The following is a 26,943-nucleotide window of genomic DNA, read 5'->3' as shown; positions in this document are numbered from 1 at the left end:
CCAAGTCATTGATGGCCATGGTGGAGGAAGAGAATTTGAGGAGGTAGATTGTCATCGAGGCTTTGGATCCACAAGAATATGAGCCCGTACTACCAGAGGAAGGGAAGCCGCCCATGGTGGAAGAAGTGGGTTTGCAAATCCCACCGGAAGGAGGGGGGGGTTGTGCAGTAGCTGGGTTGAGGTGGTGGCAGAGGAGGCAGACCCATTCACAGTGATTGTCCTGGCAGTGTCCTACAGTCGTCTGTGGTTTCATTGAGGGTGGCACCGGAAGGTGGGGATCCCCATGGGGCGGCTGCGGGTAACATGTGCATTGGGAACCAAAGCGTGCATGCGAGAAAATAAGGAACCACGAATGGGTCCCACTTTGTTGGGATTGGAAACACAAGGAGAGAGCGCCATTGAATCTTCAGCTTCACAGGTGGCCCACGGAGCAAACCTTCCATGTGGGTATAAGGCCTCCAGAGGATGCAGAGCAACATAACCATTTGGAGACAGACTGTGTAGGGTAACTTGATTGGTGATATTATACATATAGAACACAGATAACCAAACAAATCGAAACATTTGAACACTCAAGAAACCAAGGTATATTGTATATTAGAAGGAAGGCTCATAGACCAGTAGGGTTTGTTGATTTGGCCTGTGCACTTTGGACAGATGGGTAGCTTTGGTTTCGTTGCATTTCTTACTTCTTTTTCTGCAGTATTTCAGATCTATCCTAGTAGGTGTCTACAAACCCAGATTTAATAGTTTTTTTAACAAGCCTATACAGGCTATACCTGCTGGTGAAAATATCATCAGTTTTTCTGAATTAATATCCACTGATAACAACGCATAGAATAATCCCCCTTTAGCCTGCTCTTTCTCCTCCTGTGCAGCCCCAACTACCTCTACAGGTTCCTGAAGCGAACCAGATTGTATTAAATTGAGCATGAAACTGCCAAAGTACCCTACAAATATCGGGATCACTTTATGTATTAATGTTCAGGAATCTTTTTTCGTAACCTCTGGTATTTACCAAATTTTATCTTTGATAATTTTTCTGGCTGTATTCAAGATATTTAGCATAAAATTATTCGGCTTCAAATCATATATTATTTTGACTTATCTTTGCGATTATCGATTTGTACCTTTGATTTTTAATTTTTCATTCCCCTCCCTCCTTAAGGTTCTTATAACTTTATTTTTATATTCAACTGTAGGTATGTGCACAGCTATCAAAGTTATTTGTGGAACCATGCTGCAAGTTTGAGGGTACAACGATACGGTAAGGTTCTCACACTGCCGCTAGGAGCAGGGTTCTGAATTAGCACATATGCCTCTCAATTAGCAAATTTTATTATGCCCCGTGATTTGATAGAGAGAGATGAGAGCGATTGAAATGCATGAGAGAGAGATGGGAGAGGTTAGTGAACCTATGTGAGGTAATTTTATCACATTGGCCATTAAATTGGAAAATAAGATGTTAGCGCTTCTCATTGGGTGATCATCTGAATTGACAACTTATCAAGTTCTTGAATGAGAAAATATGAGAGCATATGAATGAGCTTGTCCATCCTGCCATGTATCCTCTCTGGATGCATCCATTCTGCTCATTCTTAATCTTCTCTATATCTTTCCCAATAATTAAACCAATGTTCTTATCAATAGACAAGGTCAGTAGAAAATACTACCACTCTACCGCTCACTGATTCCCATGGTCATCTGGTCTTAGCCGTCATGTCATCTCTCCCTTGTCAGGAAATTATCTCTGGTGTCTTTGTTGTTTCATTAATATATATTACTTGACATTCTGATCTGATTTATTGTTCTAATGCACCCTTCCTAAGCAGCTGTCCTTCTGGTGTCTTGATATGAACCTGCAAGTTCGTATCGGGGAGAAGACGGAAAGGGAGGGAGAAGATGCCAGGACTTCAGCATGATGAGAGGCAGGCGGAGTGGACGTCGCTTAAGGGATGGTTCGATGGAGTGGGCGTCGCCGGAGGGAAGATAGTGGCAGAATGGGCATTGCCAGGGAGCCAGACACATTTTGTGATACTTCTTGGCTGCCCTCCTCAAGGGAGGGCTGTCCTATTTAAAGGAATTACATAAGGTCCAAATTACCTACATGCCCCTATTGGGCTGAATGACAAAAGAGACCTAGATACATTGGGGTCGTATCATGTCTCCTGTGTCTCCTCATGTCTTTCTTACAAAGCCAGTGTTTACGGATGGAAAAATGATATGTTGGATTTCTCATTGTAACCGGTTTAAATACTAGCCGGTGTAGTTAAATGAGCGGGACCCATCTATCTTAAGTTACTTATTCTCTCACATGAGAGAATAAGTAACTTACCCGGTAAGCCTTTCACATGGGTCCACGTATAGCATGTGGTCCACATTCAAATATAAAGAACAGAGGAAAACAGGAGACTAGAAATAAACGAAATAAGGAAGGCTGGCTAACAGATATACTTGAAATTACACCTCCAACTACTGAGTACCAAGGAAGACCCAGTGTCTGGTGCAGATATAACGGATGACAATCATCACTATTGAAGAATGCTCTTGGAAGGAAACATCAAGAGATAGATAGAAATAAACATAAACAAAATCAATGAAACAGTCTTGGATCTGTGCATTTGCCCGCTCAAGTGGATCATCTGCCCGAATTCCAATGGACTTCTTGTCTGCCTAACTCAGGTGATGGCAACAATTATTTAAAGAGAAAACCAGTCTAGGGGAAAATGCGGAAAATAACCTCAATACAGTTGGGGATCCCAGCAGGAGCCTACTGCTGATGTAAAAGATAGAGGTCATATTTATGTGATTCAATTATGCTGTGGATGTATTCCTCCCCCCTGGTCCTTTTCAAAACCAAAGTTTACTGTTATATTGCTATGATATTAATGTCCCGTAACGTAAGTTTGATCTTTTCTGTGCAGGTATTGATCAAGTTGTTCTTGGTGACTTGGTTTACTGCAAAGGGGCCCCTGTACGACTGCCAAACCCGGATCCTGTTGAGGTTCGAGATTTGAATGGCGGTGTTACTGATGAGGGGGAGGAAGATGATGACATAATTGCTAGTGAAAATGCTCGTCCAGTGAAGGTAGTCAAAACATGGTTTCTTGTAAATATTTTTTTGATATAATTAATTATCTTGGATTCCACTGTGTGATACAATCTTGCTGTAACTTTTATCTATTGAAGAATAAGGCTGGGGGAAAATGATGGTATCGTTATTTTCATCATTATCTAGCTCTGTATGAATGAGGATGATGAGGAAAGACCTGTCATTGTCACTGTCATCCTGTGACAGACAAATTACTAGTTCTATGTTGGGGAAGAGAAGAAGAATATAATGACATAACATGAACAGAGTACATGTAAGGGTATATGTACCCTAAGAGGGAGAGAGGATAATAGGGCTAATGGGCTTATAGAATAGGGCCCATTAGCCCATGAGGGATAGTCTATCACTAACACCCCCCTGCAAGCGAAGTATGGATATCTTCCATACCGAGCTTGGAGACGGCACATTGAAGAAGAGGGCGGGAGAGTCCCTTGGTAAGGACGTCCGCTGCCTGGTCGGCGGATGCAACAAAGTCCAGGTCAAAGATCCCTTCGTCAACTCGCTCCTTGAAGAAGTAGCGGTTGCGCTCCATGTGCTTGATGCGGCCCTGTTGTCCAGGGTTCTTGGCCAACGCGATCGTCGACTTGTTGTCGCAGAAGAAGTGAATCGGGCCAGCATACTCCACGCGAAGATCGTGAAGGATGCCGTAGATCCACTGGCCCTCAGAGGGCCCATCGGCGAGTGCGCGGTACTCAGCTTCGGCGCTAGAACGGGAGACTTTGTCCTGCTTGCTACTTTTCCCGCTGACGAGACTGCCAAAAACAAACGTGCAGTAGCCCGTGGTAGACCGATGATCCACAACGGAGCCGGCAAAGTCAGCATCAGTGTAGACTTTCACTGTCTGGTCAGTGCTGCGAGGGAAGAGCAGGCCCTTTCCGGGGCAGCCCTTCAGGTACGCAAGGACCCGGTGGGCGGCCTGATGGTGAATCTCCCGTGGGGAGTGCATAAACTGACTGAGCAGGTTGACGGCGAAGGCGATGTCGGGCCGAGTGTGCGTCAAGTAGAGGAGCTTCCCCACCAGCTGTTGATACTGGTGGGAATTCGTCAGCGGCGAATCCTCCCCTTTGCCCAACTTCACGTTGGGATCAATGGGAGTGCTCACCGGCGCACAATCGGTCATCCCTGTCAGTGCCAGTAAGTCGACGGCGTATTTCTGCTGCGAGACGAAGATCCCACGGGTGTAGGCTACCTCAAGACCAAGGAAGTAGCGAAGAAGGCCTAGGGCCTTGATCTCAAACTCCTTAGCCAAGGCAGTGCTGAGGCGGACAGCTTCGGCAGCATCAGATCCCGTGATAAGGATGTCGTCGACGTACACGGCAAGAATGGAGACACCGGTCGGGCGGTGACGGAAGAAGAGAGAGGCATCTCCATTGCTCTGATACCATGTTGGGGAAGAGAAGAAGAATATAATGACATAACATGAACAGAGTACATGTAAGGGTATATGTACCCTAAGAGGGAGAGAGGATAATAGGGCTAATGGGCTTATAGAATAGGGCCCATTAGCCCATTAGGGATAGTCTATCACTAACATTCTATGAAAAATCTTAATTGCCTTTATGTCATCAAGCTGAGTCACATTTACAGGCAAACATTGTGTATTAGATTATTTTGTCCTCTCATCATCTTCTCGTTCTCGTCATTTTTCTGTGATACCTCCTTGGTATTGTCTGGGAAAACCTCTGGATGGATTCTATCCTAACTATAACCTTCCAATCCAGAATATCAAGATGTATGTCTAGAAGTCATCTGAATAACCATGACCGATCTCTGATGTGCCAAGCCAGACATGGAGCAGAGACAACTGCACTAACGACGAGAGGAGAATGGATCTCTATCTTTTGGATATGATGACCTCTTATGTTTAGTAAATTGGTAGCTTTTTATGATTAAGATGTTAAAAAATATCTTAATTAATAACATGTAGTGTAATTGTTAAAAAACAAATGAGGGGTGTCCTAAGAAAAGAAAAAATGTCTAACGATGGCTCAATACCACTCAAATCAGAGAGGAAGAACCAATTTCAACAGTAGATGCATGATAGAATGAAGGAGATTAGAGGAAAGAAGAATGTTGCACCATACGAGTCAGATGATCAGTCCTTGCTGTCCTCTGGTTGCAGGAATCTTCCATGAACCAACCTCAGCCCAGCTGCCTTGAAGAGAAACCCCTTTTCTTGAAAAGAAATCCGTACCTGCATCTTCCCCTCTCCCTTTTATTTATAGGAACCCCCCCCCCCCTCACTGCACCCTGTTGAATATGTAGTTGTCAAATTACTTTTGTACCCCTGTGTGGCTCTCTCTCTCTTACTCTACTACTCTCTATATGTACACTCGTTATGTAACCAAAAGACCTAACAAGAATTTTTGAGTTTTCTTCTCAATCCATCGATCCTCTCTTGGCTTCTACATGGTATCAGAGCTTGGTTCTCAAGCTCGTCAACCTCTGCCATAGGATTCTCTGGATTTCTACATTGTTCTTCAAGATTCTCGCCACCGGATTTGGCCACGGGATTCGCCATTGAACTTCCACGGGATTCACCGTCAGGTCTCTGGCTTCAAACTCCCTTTGGTAGTCTTCCTCTTCGTGGCTTCTTCCTCCTCGTGGCTTCTTGTGGAATTCTGTGACCGAAGTCCACGGGAATCCTCGCGGAATCCACGGCCGAGATTCAAAGTCGAGGAGTCGGGTTGGGTACTCTTCACGGCTGTGAATCACCGTCTACAGCTCGGAATCGACGGCCGAGAGGGCTCTTCTTCCTCTTGGCGGTCTTCCTGGCTTCACATTCCCTTGCGACGGATCTTAGCGGATTCTCCCTTGGTGTTCGTGATTCTCGCCGCCCTTAAAGTTCTTGGCAGTCAACGGCCTCCTCGCCCTGTCAATCTTGGTTGTCTGCTCTCTCTCCTCGGCCTCAACCACCGAGTACTTGGTCGTCTACTCTACTCGAGTTTTTCCTTGGCTTATCGGGTACTCCTTGGCTTCATCAGGTACCCCTTGGCTCAACATTGCCGGGGTCTTCTACTTGACAATTGAAAGGGATGGCGACAATCAGTGGTCTTCTACTGTTGGGGTCTTCTATCCTTGGTGGTCTTCTACTCGACATTGCCGATCCCATCAATTTCGGCAGTCTTCGACCTACCAACTTTGACTTCCTTCAACTTGAGATTGTTCGGCGCCATCTTTGACTGCCAAGTTTGACATCGACTTCGAACATTGTCTTGGTCGTTCTCTGGGTTGGCTATTTCAGTTGTTCTTCGGTATCCCGTGTTACTCAGGTATTCTATACTATGGCCTCCACCGATTCTACCACTTCTACGGTCGCTCCTCCTTCGGGGATACTGTCCTCACTCATCTGACTTGGGCCCCATACACTACTCGTTGCCACGTATGCGTATTCCGATTCATGGGGTTGAACCTTCTTCAATGGCGTCAATATGTTCAGATTATGTTGAAAGGGAAGCTCATGAAGCATCTTGTGGAAGCTCCGCCGTCTCCTACTGCTCCGCACTATGAGCAATGGCTTGATGTCGAAGGTGTAGTCCACCGGTGGCTGCTCGACAGTATCAGCTCCTCATATGCTGCTGAATTTCTGTCCTTAAACTCAGCGAAAGAGATCTGGGACGCCGCTCAAGAATCCCACTCTAAGCGGAATAACTTGGCCATTATTTATGACCTCGTTACTCGCTCCATGAACTTGACCCAGGGTCCACGCTCTGTTCAGGCCTATCATTTGGAGTTGTCGTCTCTTTGGGCTGAATTGGACCACTACATGCCTCCCGACCCACATTCGGTTGACCGTGGATATGTTCTCCAGCTTCGGGTGTTCAAATTCCTCATGGGATTGAATCCTGAATACAAGTCTTTACGTGGCCAACTCCTTCATCGGGAGAAGGTTCCTACCTTGAAGGAAGCCTTGGTAGAGGTTCAGATGGTGGAAACTCGCCTCGGCCTGTTCCATTCCGAACCCGCCTCGACGATGGCTGTTAAGCAGCTTGAGAGCTCACGACCTACACCTGTTACAGCGGTGTCACCGTATATGTCCTCTCCTAAGGTGTCGTCATCCAACATGAACTCCCTGGTCCAACAATCGGTGTCTACAGGCCATAGTGCTCTGGCCAATTCTTCTATTTTCTGCAACTATTGCAAGAAGCGCGGGCATACCAAGGAGACATGTTACAAGCTCCAACGGAAGAATGCCCATCAAAGCCACTTGGTCTCTCATTTTCCTTCCCAGTCCGGGCAGTTCATGCCTCCTACGTCTATCACTGAGATACCTCAGTCAACTGCTCCGCCAACTGCAGAAGCCTCATCCTCAAAGGTCGCCCAGCTTCGCCATGATGAAATCAACCAACTTCGCCAGCTTCTTCAATCCAAATTCATGGACTCTACTTCCTTTGTTCATCAAGGTACCCCTTCTTCCTCTTCCTATGTACAGTGGATAGTTGATTCCGGTGCCACCGCTCATATGTCTCCTTTCTCCCAATGTTTCCTTACCTACGCCCTTCTCTTTGGCCTCATCACGTCCGTACTGCATCCGGTACTCTCCTTCTTGTGGCCGGTGTGGGAACTGTCCAATTGACCTCCTCCCTTACCCTTAGCCATGTCCTTCACGTTCCTCGTCTTACCCTGAATCTCTTATCCCTTCATCAACTTGTCCGAGATCTTGGTCACGATGTCTATTTCACTCCTAATTCCTGCTTCTATCATGATAAGGTGTCGGGGCAGACGACTACACTTGCTAAGGGGCGTGGCGGTCTCTACATTCTCCATCGTTCTCACCCGCCTCTCCTTCTGTCTCTACTCTCGGCGTAGCTCTCTCCACGGTGGCATCGGATCCTCTTTGGCTTCTTCACCGTCGCTTGGGCCACCCTTCTTTTTCTACCTTGAAACTTATGTTTCCTCGTCTATTTTATGGACGTCCTGTGGACGGATTTGTTTGTGAACCATGTCGGTTAGCTAAACACACTCGCACCACATATTCTTCCTCAGATCCGTCTTCACGTTCGACGTCTCCTTTCACTCTCATTCACAGTGATCTATGGGGGCCTGCTTCCGTTCCGAGTGTTTCGGGTGCTTGCTATTTGGCGATTTTGGTGGATGATTTTACTCGCGTTACATGGGCATACCTTCTCAAAAATAAATCCGACCTTTCCCAAACTGTCATCTCTTTCCACGCTTTAATCCAAACTCAATTTGCTACCTCCTTCCAACGCTTTCGCTCCGATAATGCCCGTGATTACGTTAACTCCACCCTCTCCGCCTTCTTCACCTCCCATGGCATCGTTCATGAAACTTCTTGCCCATACACTCAACAAAATGGGCTTGCGGAACGAAAGTTTCAACATATATTTAACACCACTCGTTCCCTTCTTCTTCACATGAACATGCCTAAATTTTTCTGGGGGGAGGCCTCTCTCACTGCCGTCCATCTCATCAACTGTCTCCCCTCTCGTGTCCTCTCTAATGTCTCCCCTATTGACGCTCTCCATCACTCCTACCCCACGGTTTCCTTGAAAACTCACCTCCTTTCCCGGATCTTTGGGTGCACCTGCTACGTCCCTAATCATCATCCCACTCGCGATAAGCTTGACGCTAAGGCACTCAAATGTGTTTTTGTGGGTTACTCATCTCATCAAAAAGGATATAAGTGTTATCATCCTTCTACTAATCACTTCATTGTCAGCAAAGATGTAACCTTTGACGAATCCACTCCTTTTTATGTTTCTTCTTCGTCTTCCTCTACTTCTCCTTCTCCTTCTACTTCTCCTTCATGTGCTGACTCCCTGGATTTCCTTGTACCCCTTCCATCCTTGTCTTCCCTTCCTATACCATCTTCATCTTCTTCTCCTCCCTTGGTTCCTCCCTCTAAATTTGATGGCACCATGTAACACCGCCGTCCGCGTTCCCTCTTGCCTGTTCCTGCCCCGCCACCTCCATCCTCATCCACCCCTGATCCGATCTCTTCCCCCTCGGGTGATGATCTTCCTATTGCCCTCCGCAAAGCCCCTCGCCGTTGCACCTCCACTCCTTTATACCTGTTAGCCAATTATCTTTCTTCCTCTCGCCTCTCTCCGTCCTACCGTGCTCTTCTTACCCGTCTCGATTCTATCCCCATTCCGAAGACTGTGGCTGAAGCATTGGCCTCCCTGACTGGCGACGTGCTATGGATGAGGAATTAGCTGCTTTGGGTAAGAACCGGACGTGAGATCTGGTCTCTTTACCGTCTGGCAAGCACCTCGTTGGATGTCGATGGGTTTACACCTTCAAATATCAGTCCGATGGCACTCTTGAGAGGTACAAGGCACGTCTTGTGGCTGAGGGCTATACTCAACAATTCGGTGTTGATTATTTGAAGACATTTGCTCCCGTCGCTAAGATGAACACGGTTCGTCTTCTTCTCGTCCTTGCGGCTCATCATAATTGGCCCCTTCAACAGTTCGACGTTAAGAACGCCTTTCTTCATGGTGATCTCCATGAGGAAGTTTATATGGCCTTGCCTCTAGGTTATGTGGCGCCCCCTTCGGCCACTCCCTTGGTGTGTCGTCTCAAGAAGGCTCTCTATGGCTTGAAGCAATCTCCTCGGGCTTGGTTCGGCCGTTTCACGCACTCTATGACCTTATTTGGCTATTCTCAGTGCAATGGTGACCATACACTTTTCTACCGTCATTCCCCGTCCGGGGGAGTCACCATCCTTCTTGTGTACGTGGATGATATTATTGTTGCGGGAAATGACTCACAGGCTGCCGCTCACTTGGCGACTTATATCGTTGGTGAGTTTGACATTAAACATCTTGGTGTCCTGCGTTACTTTCTCGGCATTGAAGTCGACTACTCTTCAACTGGGATTTTTCTTTGCCAACGGAAATATATTATTGATCTTCTTCAAGAACTTGGCAAGGCGGACTCCCAACCTCTTCCTACTCCCATTGAGGCAAACCACCGGCTCTCTCTAGGGGACCACGAGGAGGCCGTTGATCAAGGACGGTATCAACGCTTGGTGGGGAAGCTACTCTATCTCACTCACACCCGTCCTGACATTACTTATGCTATGGGCGTCTTAAGTCAATTTATGCATTCACCAAAGGCCTGTCATATGCATGCTGTCAACCGCGTACTTCATTATCTCAAAGGTATTGTTGGTCTCGGGCTGCAATTCAAGCGTCGAGGTGGTCTTCAGTTAGATGTCTATACAGATGCGGATTATGCTGGCTTGCATGTTGACCGCCACTCTACCACGGGTTACTGCACCTTCCTTGGGGGGAATATTATCACATGGCGAAGTAAGAAGCAAACTGTTGTCTCTCGTTCTAGTGCTGAAGCCGAGTATCGTGCTCTGGCTCAAGGCATATGCGAGGGATTATGGATCACCAATCTTCTCACAGAATTGAAGCTGTCGTGTGATCAACCTACTCAACTGTTCTGTGATAACAAGTCGGCTATCAGCATTGCCCATGATCCGGTACAACATGATCGTACTAAACATGTCGAAGTAGATCGGCACTTCATCAAGGAGAAGCTCGAGTCCGGCCAATTTTATATATCACATGTTCCCTCCGCCTTGCAGTTGGTTGATATCCTTACCAAAGGCCTGCCCGCTCCGCGTTTCCAAGAATTGTGCGGCAAACTGGGCATGGATGATATCCACTCACCAGTTTGAGGGGGACTGTTGAATATGTAGTTGTCAAATTACTTTTGTACCCCTGTGTGGCTCTCTCTCTCTTACTCTACTACTCTCTATATGTACACTCGTTATGTAACCAAAAGACCTAACAAGAATTTTTGAGTTTTCTTCTCAATCCATCAATCCTCATTTGGCTTCTACACACCCTATTATTGTTGCCTCTTTTGGTGCATCACCGATATGTTCTCTAAAAGAACGTATCAGTCTGCCTTATGTATGATAAGGCTAGTGCATCACCAATGGTCTAATGACAATGGCAATGATGATCTCGTCAATGTCATCGTCATCCAGGTAAAAATGAATATCAAGGACAATGATGATATTGGTTTGGTTTTGTTTTGCCATTCCTAAAGGGTTTATCGTTACTAATTCATTAATTCTAATCCCCTATCCTATTATTAGATTCTGGATGCTGGTGATCTTTCTCAAGGAGAGTACACATTGGCTGACGTTGTTCTTCCTTTACCAGGGTGAGCATATTCTAAACCACACCATGAGTTCAAGATAAAGATGGTGGTGCCTGATTCAGTTGTTTTGCAGTAACTAATATTTTTCATTCTAATTCATTTTAAAGAAAAAAAGGCCGTGACTTTTATCTTAATAAATAGGTCAAGCGTTCACTATCCAGAAAATGACGTTGCTAGAATCTATCAAGAGGTAGCTGAGAAGGTAATGATGTTTCTTACCACTTATTTATCTTATTGTTCTGTATGCATTTTATTTTGAATTAGTAAAATAAAATATTAGTTAATAAACATTGAGATTATGCTCAATGTTGATATATTATGAATAAGTGTAAAGAAAGTGAATACAGTCTAATGGTAATTAATATTGATAGGTTATCCACCTATAATCAAACATTTTATTTCGAATCTATTTACATCATCCTCTTTACAGTCTAATACAGATTCTGTGTTCAATCAGCTTTTCTATGCTTTTTTTCTGTTGCTATTTCTTGATTTTATCGTTTGATTATTTTTGCCTCATCAAAAGAAAGTGATTGAGATTAAATTTTGTGACAGTAAAATGAAAACCGTTTTAATGTGGAGAGTGGGGGACCGCTTCTATATACTGGACTTAAAGAGAGCGGATCTAAAACAAAAACTCCAAGGATTTCAAGAAATATCAGTAATATTTGAGCCATCGACTTAGGGAAGAGATCAGAGAGAGAGAGTACACAGAGAGTCAACGAGGAGAATATGCCAAGACTGGCCAGATCGGCTGAGTTTTCCTCTGGAGTGGAGGATCTCCCGAATGCAAGACATTAAAAATGACAGTTTTTTTAATTTTTAAGAATCATTTAAAATTTTGATACCGTACATTTATGAGTCAATTTCCATTCATTGGATCTTTCCTTTTTCAGGATGGCATTAAACTGAACAAGACCGTCCACACCGCTAAGTAGCCATTCTCCCGTTCTCTCCCATCCAATCAAATAGATTTTGCAGACAACGATGAGTTCCTCATCTATGGATGACGATGATGAATTCGTCCTCGTCATCCTAGCCTCATATGAATGACAAAGAAGTTTACACCTCGTCAGTAACCCTTGTCATCTGAAAGTAAAGTGCAGGGATGAGGATGGGACGGTAATTTCGTCCGTGGACGAAAAAATCGTCCTGTCCAGGACTGCGGACGATTGACGGGACGAAGAATCATCCGCCCGTCCCCGGACGGGACTATTGCTTTGTCCATGGATGAAATAACCGTCTCGCCTGGGGCCTTGGACGGGGGACGGAACGGTTATTTCGTCCTGTGGGAGTATAGTATGCGCCTGACAAGTCCAGCTGCCCCACGCATGTGCTGCGCCACGTGTCAATTTCTAAGTGGTCTAATGCTGACGCACGCCCTGTTTCATCCTGGGACGTCGGACGGGACGTTTCGGATGGGACAGGATGTGGATGAAAAAAAATAGGACGGGACAAATACTGGACGGGACGATTTAGACAAACTATAAAAATTGGGACATAGGATGGACTTCGTGCCATCCCGTCCATCGTCCACGTCCCGGACGATACGGAACTTTATCTGAAAGAGTAAAAGCAGAGGGAATAAGGTGAGGACAATGACGAGTCATCGTCGTTATCCATCATGATGATGACAACAACAACATCATTGTCACTTGTGGGCAGGCAAATTCTTCTCCCAAAGACTGCTTTTTTTCAATTTAATCGTCCATATGATTTTCTTACTAGGGTTCAATGACATCAAACCTACTCTCAAAAGCTGCCTTTTCTTTTTAATTTAATCGTCCATCTGATTTTCTTAACAGGGAATTCTCTATCACCTCTTTGAAAGGAGGTTACCGGCATGTTTTCCATCGCCCTTCCGACTTCACTTGGTCTGCAAACATGTTTTAAGTGTTTCTTCTCCTCTCCTTCCATTAATTTATTTTCTTATTTGTTTACTTGTTCCATTCAGGGAATTGCTCAGTTACACGGACGAAGATAAGTCCTTGTCAGAGACAGATCTGGAAATCATCTCTGGAAAATCTTTGGAATTTAGCGAAAAAAACTACACTTGCAACCTGGAAGAGTCTGAGCAGGCTGCGGCTCCCCCAGCTCGCAAGGCCTTGAAATTAGGGTTTACGCTCTCGGCTTCTTGCTATGCTACGATGGCGATACGGGAGCTAATGAAGAGCTCTACCTCTGTGAGCAACTTATTCTTCCTCAATTATTATTATTTCTTTATTTTCTACAAAACCGGCCTTGAATTTTCTCTATACCACCACTAGGGTTCAGTTATTAGGTCGGGTTACTTGACACAGTTGGCCAAATAAGCCGATTTATTCATTTGGGTTGGCAGACTGGATCAGGTTATCCGGTCCAGTTGGCCTAGTAAGAATTGATTAGATTATATAAATCATATATACTCTAGAAGTTATCAAACTAAACATGTTTAAGTAGTTCTACCTGATCCCACTCAGGAGGGTTGGTGGTAGGTTGGTTAACTAACCGGACCAGACCGCCCAACCCTGACTCTGGTCATGCGAAACATATCCACCACTTTCTATTTCATAACTGACATTGGACCAAGGAATATAAATCATTTTATTTTCGTACTTCATTCCTACATCCCCGTTCCTAATGTCTTTACTATCTTTTTACTCATCCAACTATTCTTCCGTTCGAAGAAAATGATTTCCGTTTGAAGAAGAGATACATTTTTTTCCTCCTGCTACACACCAAATAAGTTTTCTAATTTATGTATTGCTTCTCACGTGAATCCTGCCATTGTGCTGGTTTATCCACAACTCAATAGAGAGATATTTTCCGAGTACAGTTTTTGACATATTGACATCCATCGAGATGAACTCTTGTCTTAAGTGCGACCATCTTTTTGGGAAAGCCGACCATGAAATAACGGAGCGTTGCTAAATTTCAGACCGCCTTCCACAAGTCTCTTTAACTCCGGAGCGAGCTTTTCTCCCATTAATCTGTTGCAGTACACTGAACGTTTCACTACTCCAGGTATTTTTATCCACATTGATTATACCAAATTACAAAAATTTTCAGCCTTGGAAATTCGATTGCTTTTGAGTATGAGTTAAGAGGGCCAAGATTTGTGATGCTTATTCATCTTTTTTCGGGAACAAAGATATTGTGCTAAACTTATGACACTCTTCTCAAAAGCATTTTCAATTAAAGCGGTTCATCTCTTTCTCTCTTCCCACTAGATGGAGAGAAAAATGATTATACAAAATTTGATAGCTAGGAAATTAAACTTTCCCTGGACTACCAATTTTCAGGCGTGGGTAAATAGGACTAAGGGGTTCCATGGAAAGGTGGAATTTAGATAAATGTGATGCTTCTTTAAGCTTTTCAGGAGCAATGATATTGTGTTGAACATAAGACATTCTCCACTAAGTAACGTTTGTTCAACTCAGGCAGTCCCTCTCTCTTTCTCTAAATAGAGAGAGAAAAAAAAACTATACAAAATCCTTCCAGAGAACCCCCCTGCCACTCCCTTTCTGCATCTGTGAGGATGCAACAGCCACAAATAGAGAGAAATAACTATACAAAACCATTCCAGCAAAGTCCTGTCACTTCTTTCCAGCATCTGGGAGGATACAACAGCCATAGAGCCATCCTCTCCTCTCTCCAGAACCTTCTCGTCGGCCGTAGAGATAATCTCTGAGCATCGTCCTCGGCGGCCTCCTTCCACCTTTGCCCCTTGCTTCTCTCTCCTCAACTATTTTATATACTATGTATCTTATCTTTTGGAGCTCGAGTTCCAGCTTACCGATCCTCTCCGACCCCCTCTGCACCAATTCAAATACCTGCTTCTTCTGGTCAGCGTTGACCCTCCTCTCCTCCCCAATCAAACTCTCCGCTTGCTGTGCTGAGTCAGCATTGACATCGACCATCGCAGACACCTCCTCGTCGATCCTCCTAAGCCGCATCGCCATGGTCTGGTAGTTCTGCTCTGTTGACCATTTCCCTGAAGCACCGATCTTTTCCATGGGATTCCTCATCTCTTTTTTCTCCAAAACCCCAAAACTTTCCGTTGACTTTTTACTCGACACCTCAAAATCATCTACTTGGGTCTCTGATCCTGTTGACTTTCTGCCCAAATTCTCAGACACCTCCGTCTGGGTGTCCTGTTCCGTTGACTGTTTACCCAAAACCATAAACTTTTCTATCAGGGACTTTGGTTCTGCTGACTTTCTCCCCAAAACCCTAAATCTTTCCATCTGGGTCTTACGCTCTGTTGACTTTTTACCCAAAGAGGCAAGCTTATCCATCTGGGCCTTCAGCTCCTGGATACTGTCATGGAGAACCAGTAGCCTGTGCGCATCACCCGATAGGCGGTCTGACATCCTTTGGCTCCAGTCATGCCGAGAGTTCACTTTTCCTAGTTGACCCATCCGGTCAACAACTCCTTCATTCTCTCTCATCAATCCAAAAGACGAGTTCCCTCTTTCTTCCTTCCCTGTTACAGTTTTGCTGGTGTCTGTTTCTGCAGTCTCCCATAATCTTAGCATCTGATCGCTGATGTCGTAGTTTTCTGCCATGTGGGCATGATGTTGGGTGGTCGACTCACTCCCTTCTCTTCTTATGCCCTCTACCAAATCACGAATGATGACAATTTTCTCCCCGTTCTTGTTGCCAAGTTCCGATTGCATCGAAAAATCGGACGATCTAATCAGTTTTCGGAGCGCTTCGATCTGATGCTGTAGTTTCTGGAGACCCACAATCCCATTGGGGTCGGTGGCGCTGGGAATATTATCTGATGGAGGATTAGTTTTCTTCAGGGGTGGGCAAGCTGTTGACTCTTCCTGAAAAAGGAAAAGAACTGATTTTAGTTACTGGTGTTATTGGAAGTGCTGTGGAAGTTATGGGGTTTTTCCTCTCCAAATCATGTTAAATGCGAAAGTTTGATTGTTATTCTGACAAGGCATGAAATTTCTTAAATTGTTAGTAACAATAATGAGGGCCTGAAGGGGAGCCGCAAGTATTGTATCAAACAATCTAACAGTCATATTTTCTCTCTTATTAACTTTGTCAATTTGAAAGACAAACTAGACTGTCAATTAAGAAAATTGCTGAATCACATAAATGCTCTTAAAACTAACAACATTGATAATGAAGGGCTAAACCAGAAAAACAAACTTCAACACGTTGATGCTTCCCATGACAAGCTTCGTGACATATTCATGTCACGAACAACATAGGGTTAACCGTAATAATTAAAATATAATTCTCGCTCTTGGAAATTATGTCTTGAAATATCTTTAGGATACTAATATTGATAATGAAGGGTGAAATAATAACGTCAGTGCAAGATATCTTAATGCTGCATACTGTCGGTTTGCTCTTCATAGTACATTCATAGAGTATGGTGACCATATTTTGATGATTAGCATATAAATGGGTAAGTTTACCAATTATCTTGGAGTTCTCTGAAATAAAAACATCATATTTCAGAAAGACAGCTTGATTTTCAATTCCACTGATTTATCTTTTTTTTCCTTTGTTCCTCTTCGATGATATATTCCATTTGCTTTAGATGAATTAAGGAAAAGAGAACATTATACCTGCACTAGGTCTCCTTCCAACAGGCTTTGTCTTGACGATGAAAAAATTTCATTTTCAAGCTCCCGCATACTCTCTTGCAGTGTAAACACGAGTGGAAGATAAGCCGTCAACGTCTCCTTCAGCGCTCCACATTCTCTGTTTAGAGAATCTGAGCCCTCTTGGGACAAAGTCAATTTCTCCTCAAGTTCATCATACTTCTCCGTCAGCTCAAACATCTTATCCTCGAATATCTGCGCATATGCTGCAGAAACTTGAGCTTCATAACACAGCTTGGAAATCTCTTCCTCATACAATGCCACCTCATCCATCAGGCCACCGATCTTGCTCTCTAGTTCATCTATCAAACAAGCGGAATCACTCAATTCCCCTCTAATGCCGTCGACGTCGGCCCGCAGTTTCTGATCGGCTTCTTCGGAGGTTTTGAGTCTTTGGAGGGCTTCAACAAGTTCCAAATCCTTCTTGCCCAAGAGGGTTTTTCCAAACTCAAGCTGCTGACTCAGCCCATAGGCTGAAACTTCAAGAACACCCTTTTGAGATTCCAAGAGAATATAATTCTGGGTAAACTCTTCCATCTTCTCCTGGAGATCTGTCAACATTATCTCTCTCTCTAGAGCCAGCTGCTCATACAGTAGAGAGAGAAAGCTCATGCTCATGACTTCCATCAGGGCAGATCTGTTCTCCCCCTCCAGATTTTCAATCTGATCTCTCAACTCGGAAATGATAACCATCAGTTGAGCTTCCCTGCATTGAACTGAATGAACAACTTGGCTCAGTTCTGTATTAGATTGATGTAGCTCAACCTTGTCTCTCCCCAGAGCCAACAGCTGCTCGCCCTTTACTTTGTTCTCTGACTTCAAGTTCATCAAATCAAAACCCAAATGTCGAAGAAGAGTTGTGTTGATCGAATCTTTGAGAATCAAGAAGGAATTATCATCAATGGTCTCCGACAAAAGCTTTTTTACAACAGAGATTTCGATGATTATATCGTCATTGCTTGCACTTTTGATACCCAGGACCTCCAAAACTGCATTGATTCCATCTTGCAAGTTCTTGTTATGCTCTGAAATGGAGCTAATCACCTTCTCCTGGTCAAGATTTTTTCGGTTCATGCCGGAAAACGCGTTTGAAAGCTTTTGAAAGCATTCTCCTGCATGAAGAAGATGCATTTCGAGAATAAAGCATCTCACTTGAGTTTCTAAAATTTCTTCTTCTATCCCTTCAAGTTCTTCATCCTTGCGCTGAGAATCTTGTTGCGAAAGATACAGTGAAGATTTTAGCTCACCCACTGCCACGAGAGTTGATTTTTTTTCCCTCTCTAGATCCTGGCATTTCTCTTCCAAATCCATGTGCCTTCTACTCAAAGTCTCGATAGATTCGAGTGTGCTTTCAAGCTGAAAGTTTAAGATTTTCATAAGTCTATCATGTGATTAATAAAACAAAGGAAACAGAAACTCGAAGAAAAACAGAAGAAGGTGATAGTCAGAGAGAGAAAATCAGGTACTCATCATAATCAAATAAAAAGAGTCTTACCTGAGAGGAGAGAGAGATCTTTTCAGAGAGCAGGTTAGAGTTCTCGTCAGCAAGGGTGATCACTGAAGCATCCATCATCTTCATCTTCTCTCTCAAGCCTTCGATCTCCCAGTGAGCATCGGTAAGGGAGTCATTCAATATGACGTTCTTTTGAGAACTGGCCTCCAGCTGACGTAGAGTTTCCGCTACTTTCATGTTCAAGGAATCACATGATTCTTCAAGGGACCTTTCCTTTAATATCAGGCCTTCCAGTTCAGCAGCAGTCTCGAAAAGAGACTTTTCCAAGAGTCTACTCTTCTCTGCCGTCTCGTCCTGTTGAACAGTAAGAAAAGCCTCCTTCTCTTTGAAACCATCTTGGAGTCTTTCCAGCTCCAGATTTAAGCTAAGTAACTGCTCTCGCAACAACTTATTCTCTTCGTTAGCATTTGACAATGAAGTCTCCAGCTGTAAACTACTATTTGAAACATCTTCCAAGCTCTGGTTGACAAAAGATAACTGTTGCCTCAAGCCTTCATTCTCCACTGTGAGTTCTTGGATTTTTTTGTTCAAGGATTCGCAAGACTCTTCCAGTTTGGATCTTACTTCAGAGAGAGACTTCTCCAATACCAGATTGTTTTCTGTATGTTTCTTTGACTCCCCCAAAAGCAAATCTTTTTCTTCTTTATGGGCTTGGATTAAACTTTGAATCGTCTCCCTCAACTGCTCAGTCATGCCATAAGCACACGTCAAAGTGTTCTCCAGCAAAGCGTTGTTCTTCGTGATCTGTTCCAACTGATCTGCGAGATTTCTATTTTCGGCAATGAGTTCGGACATTCGTCTGTGCAAAGAATCGCAAGATTCTTCCAAAGATATTACTTTCAATTTCAATCCTTCCAGATCAGCCAAAAGAGTAGCCTCCTTGTCCTTGAACGAAACCCGAAGGCCATCCAGCTCCCTTGTCAAGCTAAATAGTACAACTCTCATCCCCTCGATATCTTCGTTTGCTTTCTTCAGTAATTTTTCCAATAACGTGCTGTTTTTTGAAACATTTTCCAGGCTCTGAGCGCTGGCGCTGAGCCGTTGATTCAAGCTGTTGTTCTCTAACATTAGATCTTGGATTCTCGCGCTTAAAGACGCGCATGATTGTTCCAAATACTTGTTCTTCTCTCTCTCTGCATCTAGCTCAGCACCAGTGAGAGACAAAGACTTCTCCAAGAGCACACTTTTTTCAACCTCCTTCCCAATATTATCCAAAAGAACGACCTTTTCATCTTCATGGCTCTGGACAAAACCCTGGATTTTCTCCATCAATCCACCAATCATCTTCTTAGCTTCTGTCAGTGAACTCTCCAAACCAGAATTACTCATTGTTAGCTTCTGGAGCTTCTCTGTTGAATCACCAATCGTCTCCGTAGCTTTTTTCAAAGAACTCTCCAGCAGGGAATTACTCTCTGTCAGCTTCTGGATCTTCGCTGTCGATTCATCAATCGTCTGCTTAGCTTCTGTCAAAGAACTTTCCAGCAAGGAATTACTCTCTGTTAGCTTCTTGATCTTCGCTGTCGATTCACCGATTGTCTGCTTAGCTTCTGTCAAAGAACTTTCCAGCAGGGAATTACTCTCTGCTAGCTTCTTGATCTTCTCTGTCGAATCACCAATCGTCTCCGTAGCTTCTTTCAAGGAATTCTCCATCATATAATGACTCACCGTTAGCTTCTGGATCTTCTCTGCAGATTCCCTGATCGTCTCTGTAGCTTCTTTCAAAGAACTCTCCAGACTTGAGTTATCATCTATAAGCCTCTGGACGTTTTCTTTCAGTTCAACAATAAACCCTTCAGCATCTTTCAAAGAACTCTTCAGACTGGAGTTTTTGTCAGTAAGCCTGTGGACCTTCTCGTTAAGTTCAGCAATAAGCCCCTGAGCATCTTTTAAAGAACTATCCAGAGTGGCGTTGTTCTCTGTAATTGTCTGGACCTTCTCTTTAAGTTCAGCAATAAAGCCCTGAGCATCTTTCAAAGAACTCTCCAGAGTTGAGTTATTCTCTGTAAGCGTCTGGATATTCTCTTTAAGATCAACAATGAAGCATTCAGCGTCTTTCAAAGAACTCTCCAGACTGGAGTTATTCTCTGTAACCATCCGGACCTTCTCCCTCAGTTCAACGATAAACCTCTGAGCATCTTTCAAAGAACTATCCAGAGTTGAGTTGTTCTCAGTTAGTTTCTGTACCTTCTCTTGCAGTTCAACGATAAACCCTTGAGCATCTTTCAAGGCACTATCCAGAGTTGAGTTCATTTCTGTCAGTATCTGAACCTTCTCCTTCAGTTCAACAATAAACCCCTGAGCATCTTTCAAGGAACTATCCAGAGTTGAGTTATTCTCTGTTAGTATCTGTACCTTCTCCTTCAATTCAACAATAAATATCTCAGAGTTTTTCAGAGAACTATCCAGAGTTGAGTTATCCTCTGTTAGCCTCTGGACCTTGTCCTTCAATTCAAGAATAAACCCTTCAGCGTCTTTCATAGAACTCTCCAGAATGGAGTTGTTCTCAGTTAGCTTCTGTAACTTCTCCTTCAATTCAACAATAAATCCCTCAGCATCTTTCAAAGAACTATCCAGAATTGAGTTATTCTCAGTTAGCTTCTGGACCTTCTCCTTCAACTCAAAAATAAACCCTTCAGCGTCCTTCAAAGAACTATCCAGAATTGAGTTATTCTCAGTTAGCTTCTGGACCTTCTCCTTCATCTCAAAAATAAACCCTTCAGCGTCCTTCAAAGAACTATCCAGAGTTGAATTATTCTCAGTTAGCTTCTGGACCTTCTCCTTCAATTCAAAAATAAACCCTTCAGCATCTTTCAAAGAACTATCCAGAATTGAGTTATTCTCAGTTAGCTTCTGGATCTTCTCCTTCAATTCAACAATAAATCCCTCAACATCTTTCAGAGAACTCTCCAGAGTTGAGTTGTTCTCAGTTAACTCCTGAGTCTTCCCCTTCAATTCAACAATAAATCCCTCGGCATCTTTCAGAGAACTCTCCAAAGTTGAGTTGTTCTCTGTTAACTCCTGGACCTTCCCCTTCAATTCAACAATAAACCCCTCAGCATCTTTCAGAGAACTCTCCAGCATAGAATTATTCTCTGCCACCTTCTTAATAACTTCTTTAGCTTCTGTCAAATAACTCTCCAGAGTGGAGTTTTTCTCCTTCATTTCACCAATCACACCCTCAGCTTGTTTCAAAGAACTCTCCAGAGCATTCTTATTCTCTGTTAGCTCTTGAATCTTCTCCTTCAGTTCCCCAATAACCCTCTCAGCATCTGTCAAAGAACCCCCCATAATAGAATTATTCACTGTTAACTTCTCCAGCTGATCAACAAGAATATCATTTCTTTCCATCAAGGACTTGCAAGATTCTTCCAAACACCTTGTTTTTTCCTTGAATGTCTCTAATTTCTCAGAAGTCTCCAAGAGGGATTTCTCTTGGAGTGAACTCTTCTCCTTCACCTCTTCCAAGTGCCCAACAAGGGATTTTTTTTCGCCCTCGTATCTCCGACAGCTCTCTCTCAGCTCCCTGTTCTTCCCCAGCATTTCGCTCACCGACACGCGAAACGACTCTTCGCTGAAACCGACAGCCTCAATCTGATCAATCACACTTTTGAGCTTCAGACTTGATCCGGCTACTTCATCCTGTAAGTTGCCGATGTTTCGATGAAGGTTTACCTCTTCATTTTCCAGTTCTTTTACTTTTTCTTCAAGCACAGATATCTCATCACTTAAACTCTTAATCATAGATTCAGAAGATAAGATCTGGCCATTTAGTTTCCCATTCTCTTGTTTAAGCCTCTCAACTTCTTCCTCCAAGTGACTGCTTCGTCTCTCGGCATCGCGGATCGTCTCGGCCTTGGCCTGGAGATCATACAACAAGACTTGGGTCTTCTTCTCGGCGTTGACTTTCATCAAGTGTTCTTCCTTGGCAGAAGAGTCAACCCTGGTCAACTCTTCTTGGGTTGACCTGAGCTGTTTGCGGAGATCTTCGTTCTGCCCTTTGAACTTGTCCATCTCTTCAGCTTTGCTTTTCAACTTATCATTCATCTCTTGGGCCAGCGAGACGAGTTCTTCCTTGAGAGCCGCCGTCTCGGTCTCAAAGTGCAGACACCTCTCTCTAGAACTCTCGAGACTCGAAAGTTTGTCCCCCAACTCTCTGTTGATCCTCTCATTCTCCTGCTCCTGCTCTGCTATTCTCTCTGCGAGTTTCTTGCATTCTAGAAGAGCAGATTCCCTCTCAGACTCTGACTTGGAAACCAACTCTTCGAGTCTTCTCATTTCTTCCTCTCTGGTCTGCCGTAGTGGAGAAAACTCCGTCCCTTTACGCACTTTTCCTTCCTCTTCAAAGAAATTGAGGCCTTTCCTCGCCTTCCCCGGGGGAAATAACTCGTTCACGGTCTTCAAGACCCTCCTCCCCGTTGACCCGCCTTGATTTCTTTTAATGGAAAGGAAACTTGGCCTTTCAACATCAGAAGTTTCTTCTGGAGGATCGTCGGCTTCGAATAACGGTCTCGCTTCTGAACCCATTTCAGGAGTTTGAGGCTCTGATGACTTGGAACTGAAATCATCGGACGGGCTCGAAGAGATCTCGTTGGGGAACGCCTCCTGGATCGTCCGATGTGCCTGCCGAAGCGCCCTGGTGGCGTGCTCGTATCTCTCTGCTAGTGCCCGATACGCCCGGTAGAAATCCTCGACTAGCTTCATAAGTTCCGGGCGCTTCTTGTAGTACATCTCTGCCTTCTTGGCGAAAGAGTCGCCGTCTTCCTCCAAGAGCCTGATCATTAGGCTCACCTTAGAATCCATATCTGTCCAAGATGGAAGATCATAGAATTAGAAACCAGATACCGAAAATAATAGTGTTTTGTGATAAATTAAAGTGTTTTTTTAAATAAAATTAAAAGCTCTTTAAACTGAGTATCCAAGGAATTATTTATACGAAATTACCAAAGAATGATTTTCCAAATGAGAGATATTTGAACCCTGCGTTTCTTCCTTGTTAAGAGATTATCATGAGTTTATAAAAGGCGTAATGATTTCATAAAGTATTCATAAGTCTCTAAGCTTACTTTACAGAAAGGAAGTTGAATGAAATTGATCTGACATTTATAGATGAAGATTATAAAAAATTAAGGTTCTTCGGAATTGACGGAATATTCAGGAAACAATGACTGGGTGAAGTAGAGGAAGTTCAATGAAATTCAATTTTTGAAATACCACTGGCGATTACAAAAAAAGTCATAATTTTATCAACGTTGTAAATAGACATGGCCTTGTTCTTTGTTCTGTTCTTTTGTTTTTTTTAAATGAACAAAATTCACACAAATTTGCACATTCTCACAAAACTAGAACAAAATTCGCACAAAGCGAACAAAAGAACCGCACACGGGTCTGTGCAATGATATGTTTGGATTGTTTTTTGTTCTGTTCGGAAAACCGAACAGTACGAACAATTCGCACCAATTCGCACAAAACGAACAGAACGACCACGTCTAGTTGTATATATCTAGTTCTTCAAAGCCAACAGGATATTCATGAACAAAAGCTGGTCAATAACGATTTGATGATCGAGAGGAAGTCCAATGAAATAAATCCATAACGATTTACAATTTTTTGGAAATAGCCAGTTCTTTGGAATCAACAGAATATTCATACACTCACAATGGAAAATAAAGATGTGTTGATGTGGGTTGAAAAATACTTATTGATGTGTAAAATTTAGGTAATCAAAGCCAATTATTTACCAGTTGTCCAAAGTCAGTAATTATTTAAGCGACTTCCCCCAAAAACATTTCTGAGAAAATAATTTTTTGCAGTGAAATACTTTTCCATAAGAATAGTATAATACCCAGATTAAGGATCAAAGGTGACAATAACCAATATTATCAACTGCCTAATCAAACAATGAAACCATCAGAATTTTATATAATTCGTAGGGCATAAATTAAAATAGATTGTCCACAGGAAGTTTAATTTTTTAGGACTATGACTCTCCACAGAGAATACTATGAGAGCGGTTGATTTCTCTTAAGAAAACAACCACTATGTAGATGATTTTAATGACTTTCCTGCAATATTATTTCGTCTATGTTAAAAAAACCTAAATTATCAAAATAAAGTGAAACTTATCTTCGTAGTTTTATTTCATTATCATCTCATCTGGTTTGAAAAAAACTTTATTTTCTTTCTATTACCTCTGAGATTTTCTTGAAGCCATTTTGAGTTCTTGGGACTGATGTGGCTGTCCCACCACCATGAATATAAGCGCTTAGAATCAAGATTCATCGCCTTCGCCATCGCTTCAAGTCCAGTCAACAAGATTAGAATTAATCTCCACCCAGATTCAGTTAAGCAAATCCTTGATCTGTGGAAATTCATCATAATATACTCATCAATCAGCACAAATCTTATCAGATCTACTCTAAATTTGAAATGCTAAGAAATTGATTATCATTTCAAGTTTCATGTGATACCCACTCTTTTCGATTAAAATAAAACGCATCAGTGCAGGTTTTTTTTTATGTTCGACAAACGTCAGCGTCGAAAAAATGAACTTAAAACAAACTTTCTTCAATCATTCATTAGATTGAAGAAATCTGGAGGCAGAACGAATGCAAGTCGCTCGGGCTATTGCACTTTAGGTAATGAAGTTAATTTATGAAATTTCTATTTTTCTATGACTTTCCCTCTTGAAGAGGTTTTGACAATCTAGCAAGATAAGAGAATAGACTTTGACAATTTCATGAAATTCGTGAAGACAAAAAATGAGATACTATATATAAAAAAGGGGAGAAAAAATGAGTTTTTTATAATCTTGAATGAAGAGAGAGAAATAGAAACGATGGGATTTAATAAGTGCTTTCATCCAAAAATCTTATCAAATCTATGAAAGAAGTAAAACTTCAACTTAATCGACTGTCAATCTTCCATTTGATTTAATAACTTTCACTGTCAAGAACTTTCTATCATCCCCTGTTTTTTCCTCTCACAGAAACTCCCATCCTCGTTTTCCTGACGAAATTCTACGGAATCACCCAGAAAGCTTACCAAATCTACTAAAAAATTAAAAATTCAACTTAATCAGTTACCAATCTTTCATCTGATTGAATAACTTTCCCTGTCAAAAAATTTCTATCATCCCCCCTTTTTTCCTCCCACAGAAACTCCCATCCTCTTTTTCCGGACGAAATTCGACGGGAATCACCCAGAAAGCTCACCTAATCTACTAAAGAATTAAAAATTCAACTTAATCAATTACCAATCTTTCATTTGATTTAATAACTTTCACTGTCAAGAAATTTCTACCGTCCTTTGTTTTTCCTCTCCCAGAAATTCCCATCCTCGTTTTCCTGACCAAATTCTACGGGAATCACCCAAAAAACATATCAAATCTACTAAAAAATTAATAACTCAACTGAATCGATTACCAATCTTCCATTTAATTTAATAACTTCCCCTGCGAAGAAATTTCTATTATCCCGCGTTTTTTCCTATCACAGAAACTCCGATCCTCGTTTCCTGACAAAATTCTTGGTAAAAGAGACTGGAGAACTCCGCGCAAGATCCTCATTAACGAGAAGTTCATCTTTCAAGACACAAAAATCACGAATCACCCGAAAAAAATGTTCATCAGATCTCCTCAAAACTTAAAATGCCATGAAATCGACTGCCGTAACTTCACTCCGCTACTTCTACCAAGAATTTTGAACATCAATTTTGTTCTTCTGCTCGAAGAATCTCAAAATTTTCACGGCCAAATTTCAGATAGAACCGGAGTATCAAATTAGACGAATGAATTGAAGCTCAAGTTTTAACCAATGATAAAAAGGGAGAAAAGTTTGGAGCGAAGGTTACCAAGAGCAACGACTTTCCCATCTTGTGTTCTTCAAAGCATCACTCGAGATCAAACAAACCGGGTGAAAATCACTGCAAAAAATCAAGAGGGTCATCAAGGAAAAGAGATTACAAGAACTCTTGAGAAGAGAAGAGAGAGAGATAGATAGATAGAGAGAACAATGGATAGATAGATAGAGAGAGAGAGAGATGTACAGCTTTGGAATTGCATCATCCAATCCTTCCTCAGATCGCCTCAAACTGGGCAGCTGCGAGATTCCCAGCTGCCAGTCATTCTCTCTCAACCCATCACCTCTCTCTCTCTCTCTGACTAGACTCTCCCTCTTTCTCTCTCTAGAGAGTCAAAACAGGGCAAGTGCCAGGCTTTGTAGATTCCCAGCCGCCTGTGATCATCTCTCTCTCTATCTGGGTCTGTCTCTTTCTCTCTCTAGAGGTCGAAAGAGAGCAAGTTCTATGCTTTATCTCGTCATCTCTCATACTGTTTTATCTCTCTCTCTGTCTGGGTCTCTCTCTACAGGGTCGAAAGAGGGCAAGTTCTGTGCTTTGTAGACTCCCAGCTGACAGTCATCATCTCTCAAACCATCTATGTCTCTCTCTCTTTCTGGGTCTGTCTCTTTCTCTCTCCAGAGTTTCAAAACAGGGCTAGTAATCTATCTATCTATATCTATCTATCTATCTGTCTATCTATCTATCTCTCTTTCTGGGTCTCTCTCTAGAGG

General features: G+C 42.9%; 2 protein-coding genes across 3 annotated transcripts in view; one reads left to right on the top strand and one right to left on the bottom strand.

Annotated features, from left to right (window-relative positions):
- Positions 1–14,449, top strand: part of LOC144702765 (Pseudouridine synthase family protein) — a 30,907-nt gene extending 16,458 nt beyond the window's left edge. For both annotated transcript variants that reach the window (XM_078574797.1, XM_078574796.1), the window contains 8 exons: positions 1,203–1,267; positions 2,925–3,088; positions 11,193–11,260; positions 11,399–11,459; positions 12,154–12,191; positions 13,063–13,131; positions 13,212–13,440; positions 14,175–14,449. In XM_078574797.1, the coding sequence (XP_078430923.1) occupies positions 1,203–1,267; positions 2,925–3,088; positions 11,193–11,260; positions 11,399–11,459; positions 12,154–12,191; positions 13,063–13,131; positions 13,212–13,440; positions 14,175–14,198 (718 nt within the window). In that variant the 3' untranslated portion in view covers positions 14,199–14,449. The remainder of the gene's footprint in view (positions 1–1,202; positions 1,268–2,924; positions 3,089–11,192; positions 11,261–11,398; positions 11,460–12,153; positions 12,192–13,062; positions 13,132–13,211; positions 13,441–14,174) is intronic.
- A 177-nt stretch (positions 14,450–14,626) lies between these two features.
- LOC144702763 (uncharacterized) lies at positions 14,627–26,664 on the bottom strand. Its single transcript, XM_078574795.1, has 6 exons — positions 26,420–26,664; positions 26,225–26,296; positions 24,565–24,734; positions 18,359–23,178; positions 16,828–18,219; positions 14,627–16,068 (listed from the first exon to the last, which is right to left on the bottom strand). Exons 3-6 carry the CDS (start codon positions 24,665–24,667, stop codon positions 14,833–14,835), a joined length of 7,551 nt encoding a protein of 2,516 aa, XP_078430921.1. The 5' UTR covers positions 24,668–24,734; positions 26,225–26,296; positions 26,420–26,664; the 3' UTR covers positions 14,627–14,832.
- Between the last annotated feature and the right edge of the window lie 279 nt (positions 26,665–26,943).

Source organism: Wolffia australiana, chromosome 4 (assembly GCF_029677425.1).
Source record: "Wolffia australiana isolate 7733 chromosome 4, ASM2967742v1".
NCBI classification, from domain to species: domain Eukaryota; kingdom Viridiplantae; phylum Streptophyta; class Magnoliopsida; order Alismatales; family Araceae; genus Wolffia; species Wolffia australiana.
This window is presented reverse-complemented; position numbering and strand designations above follow the sequence as displayed.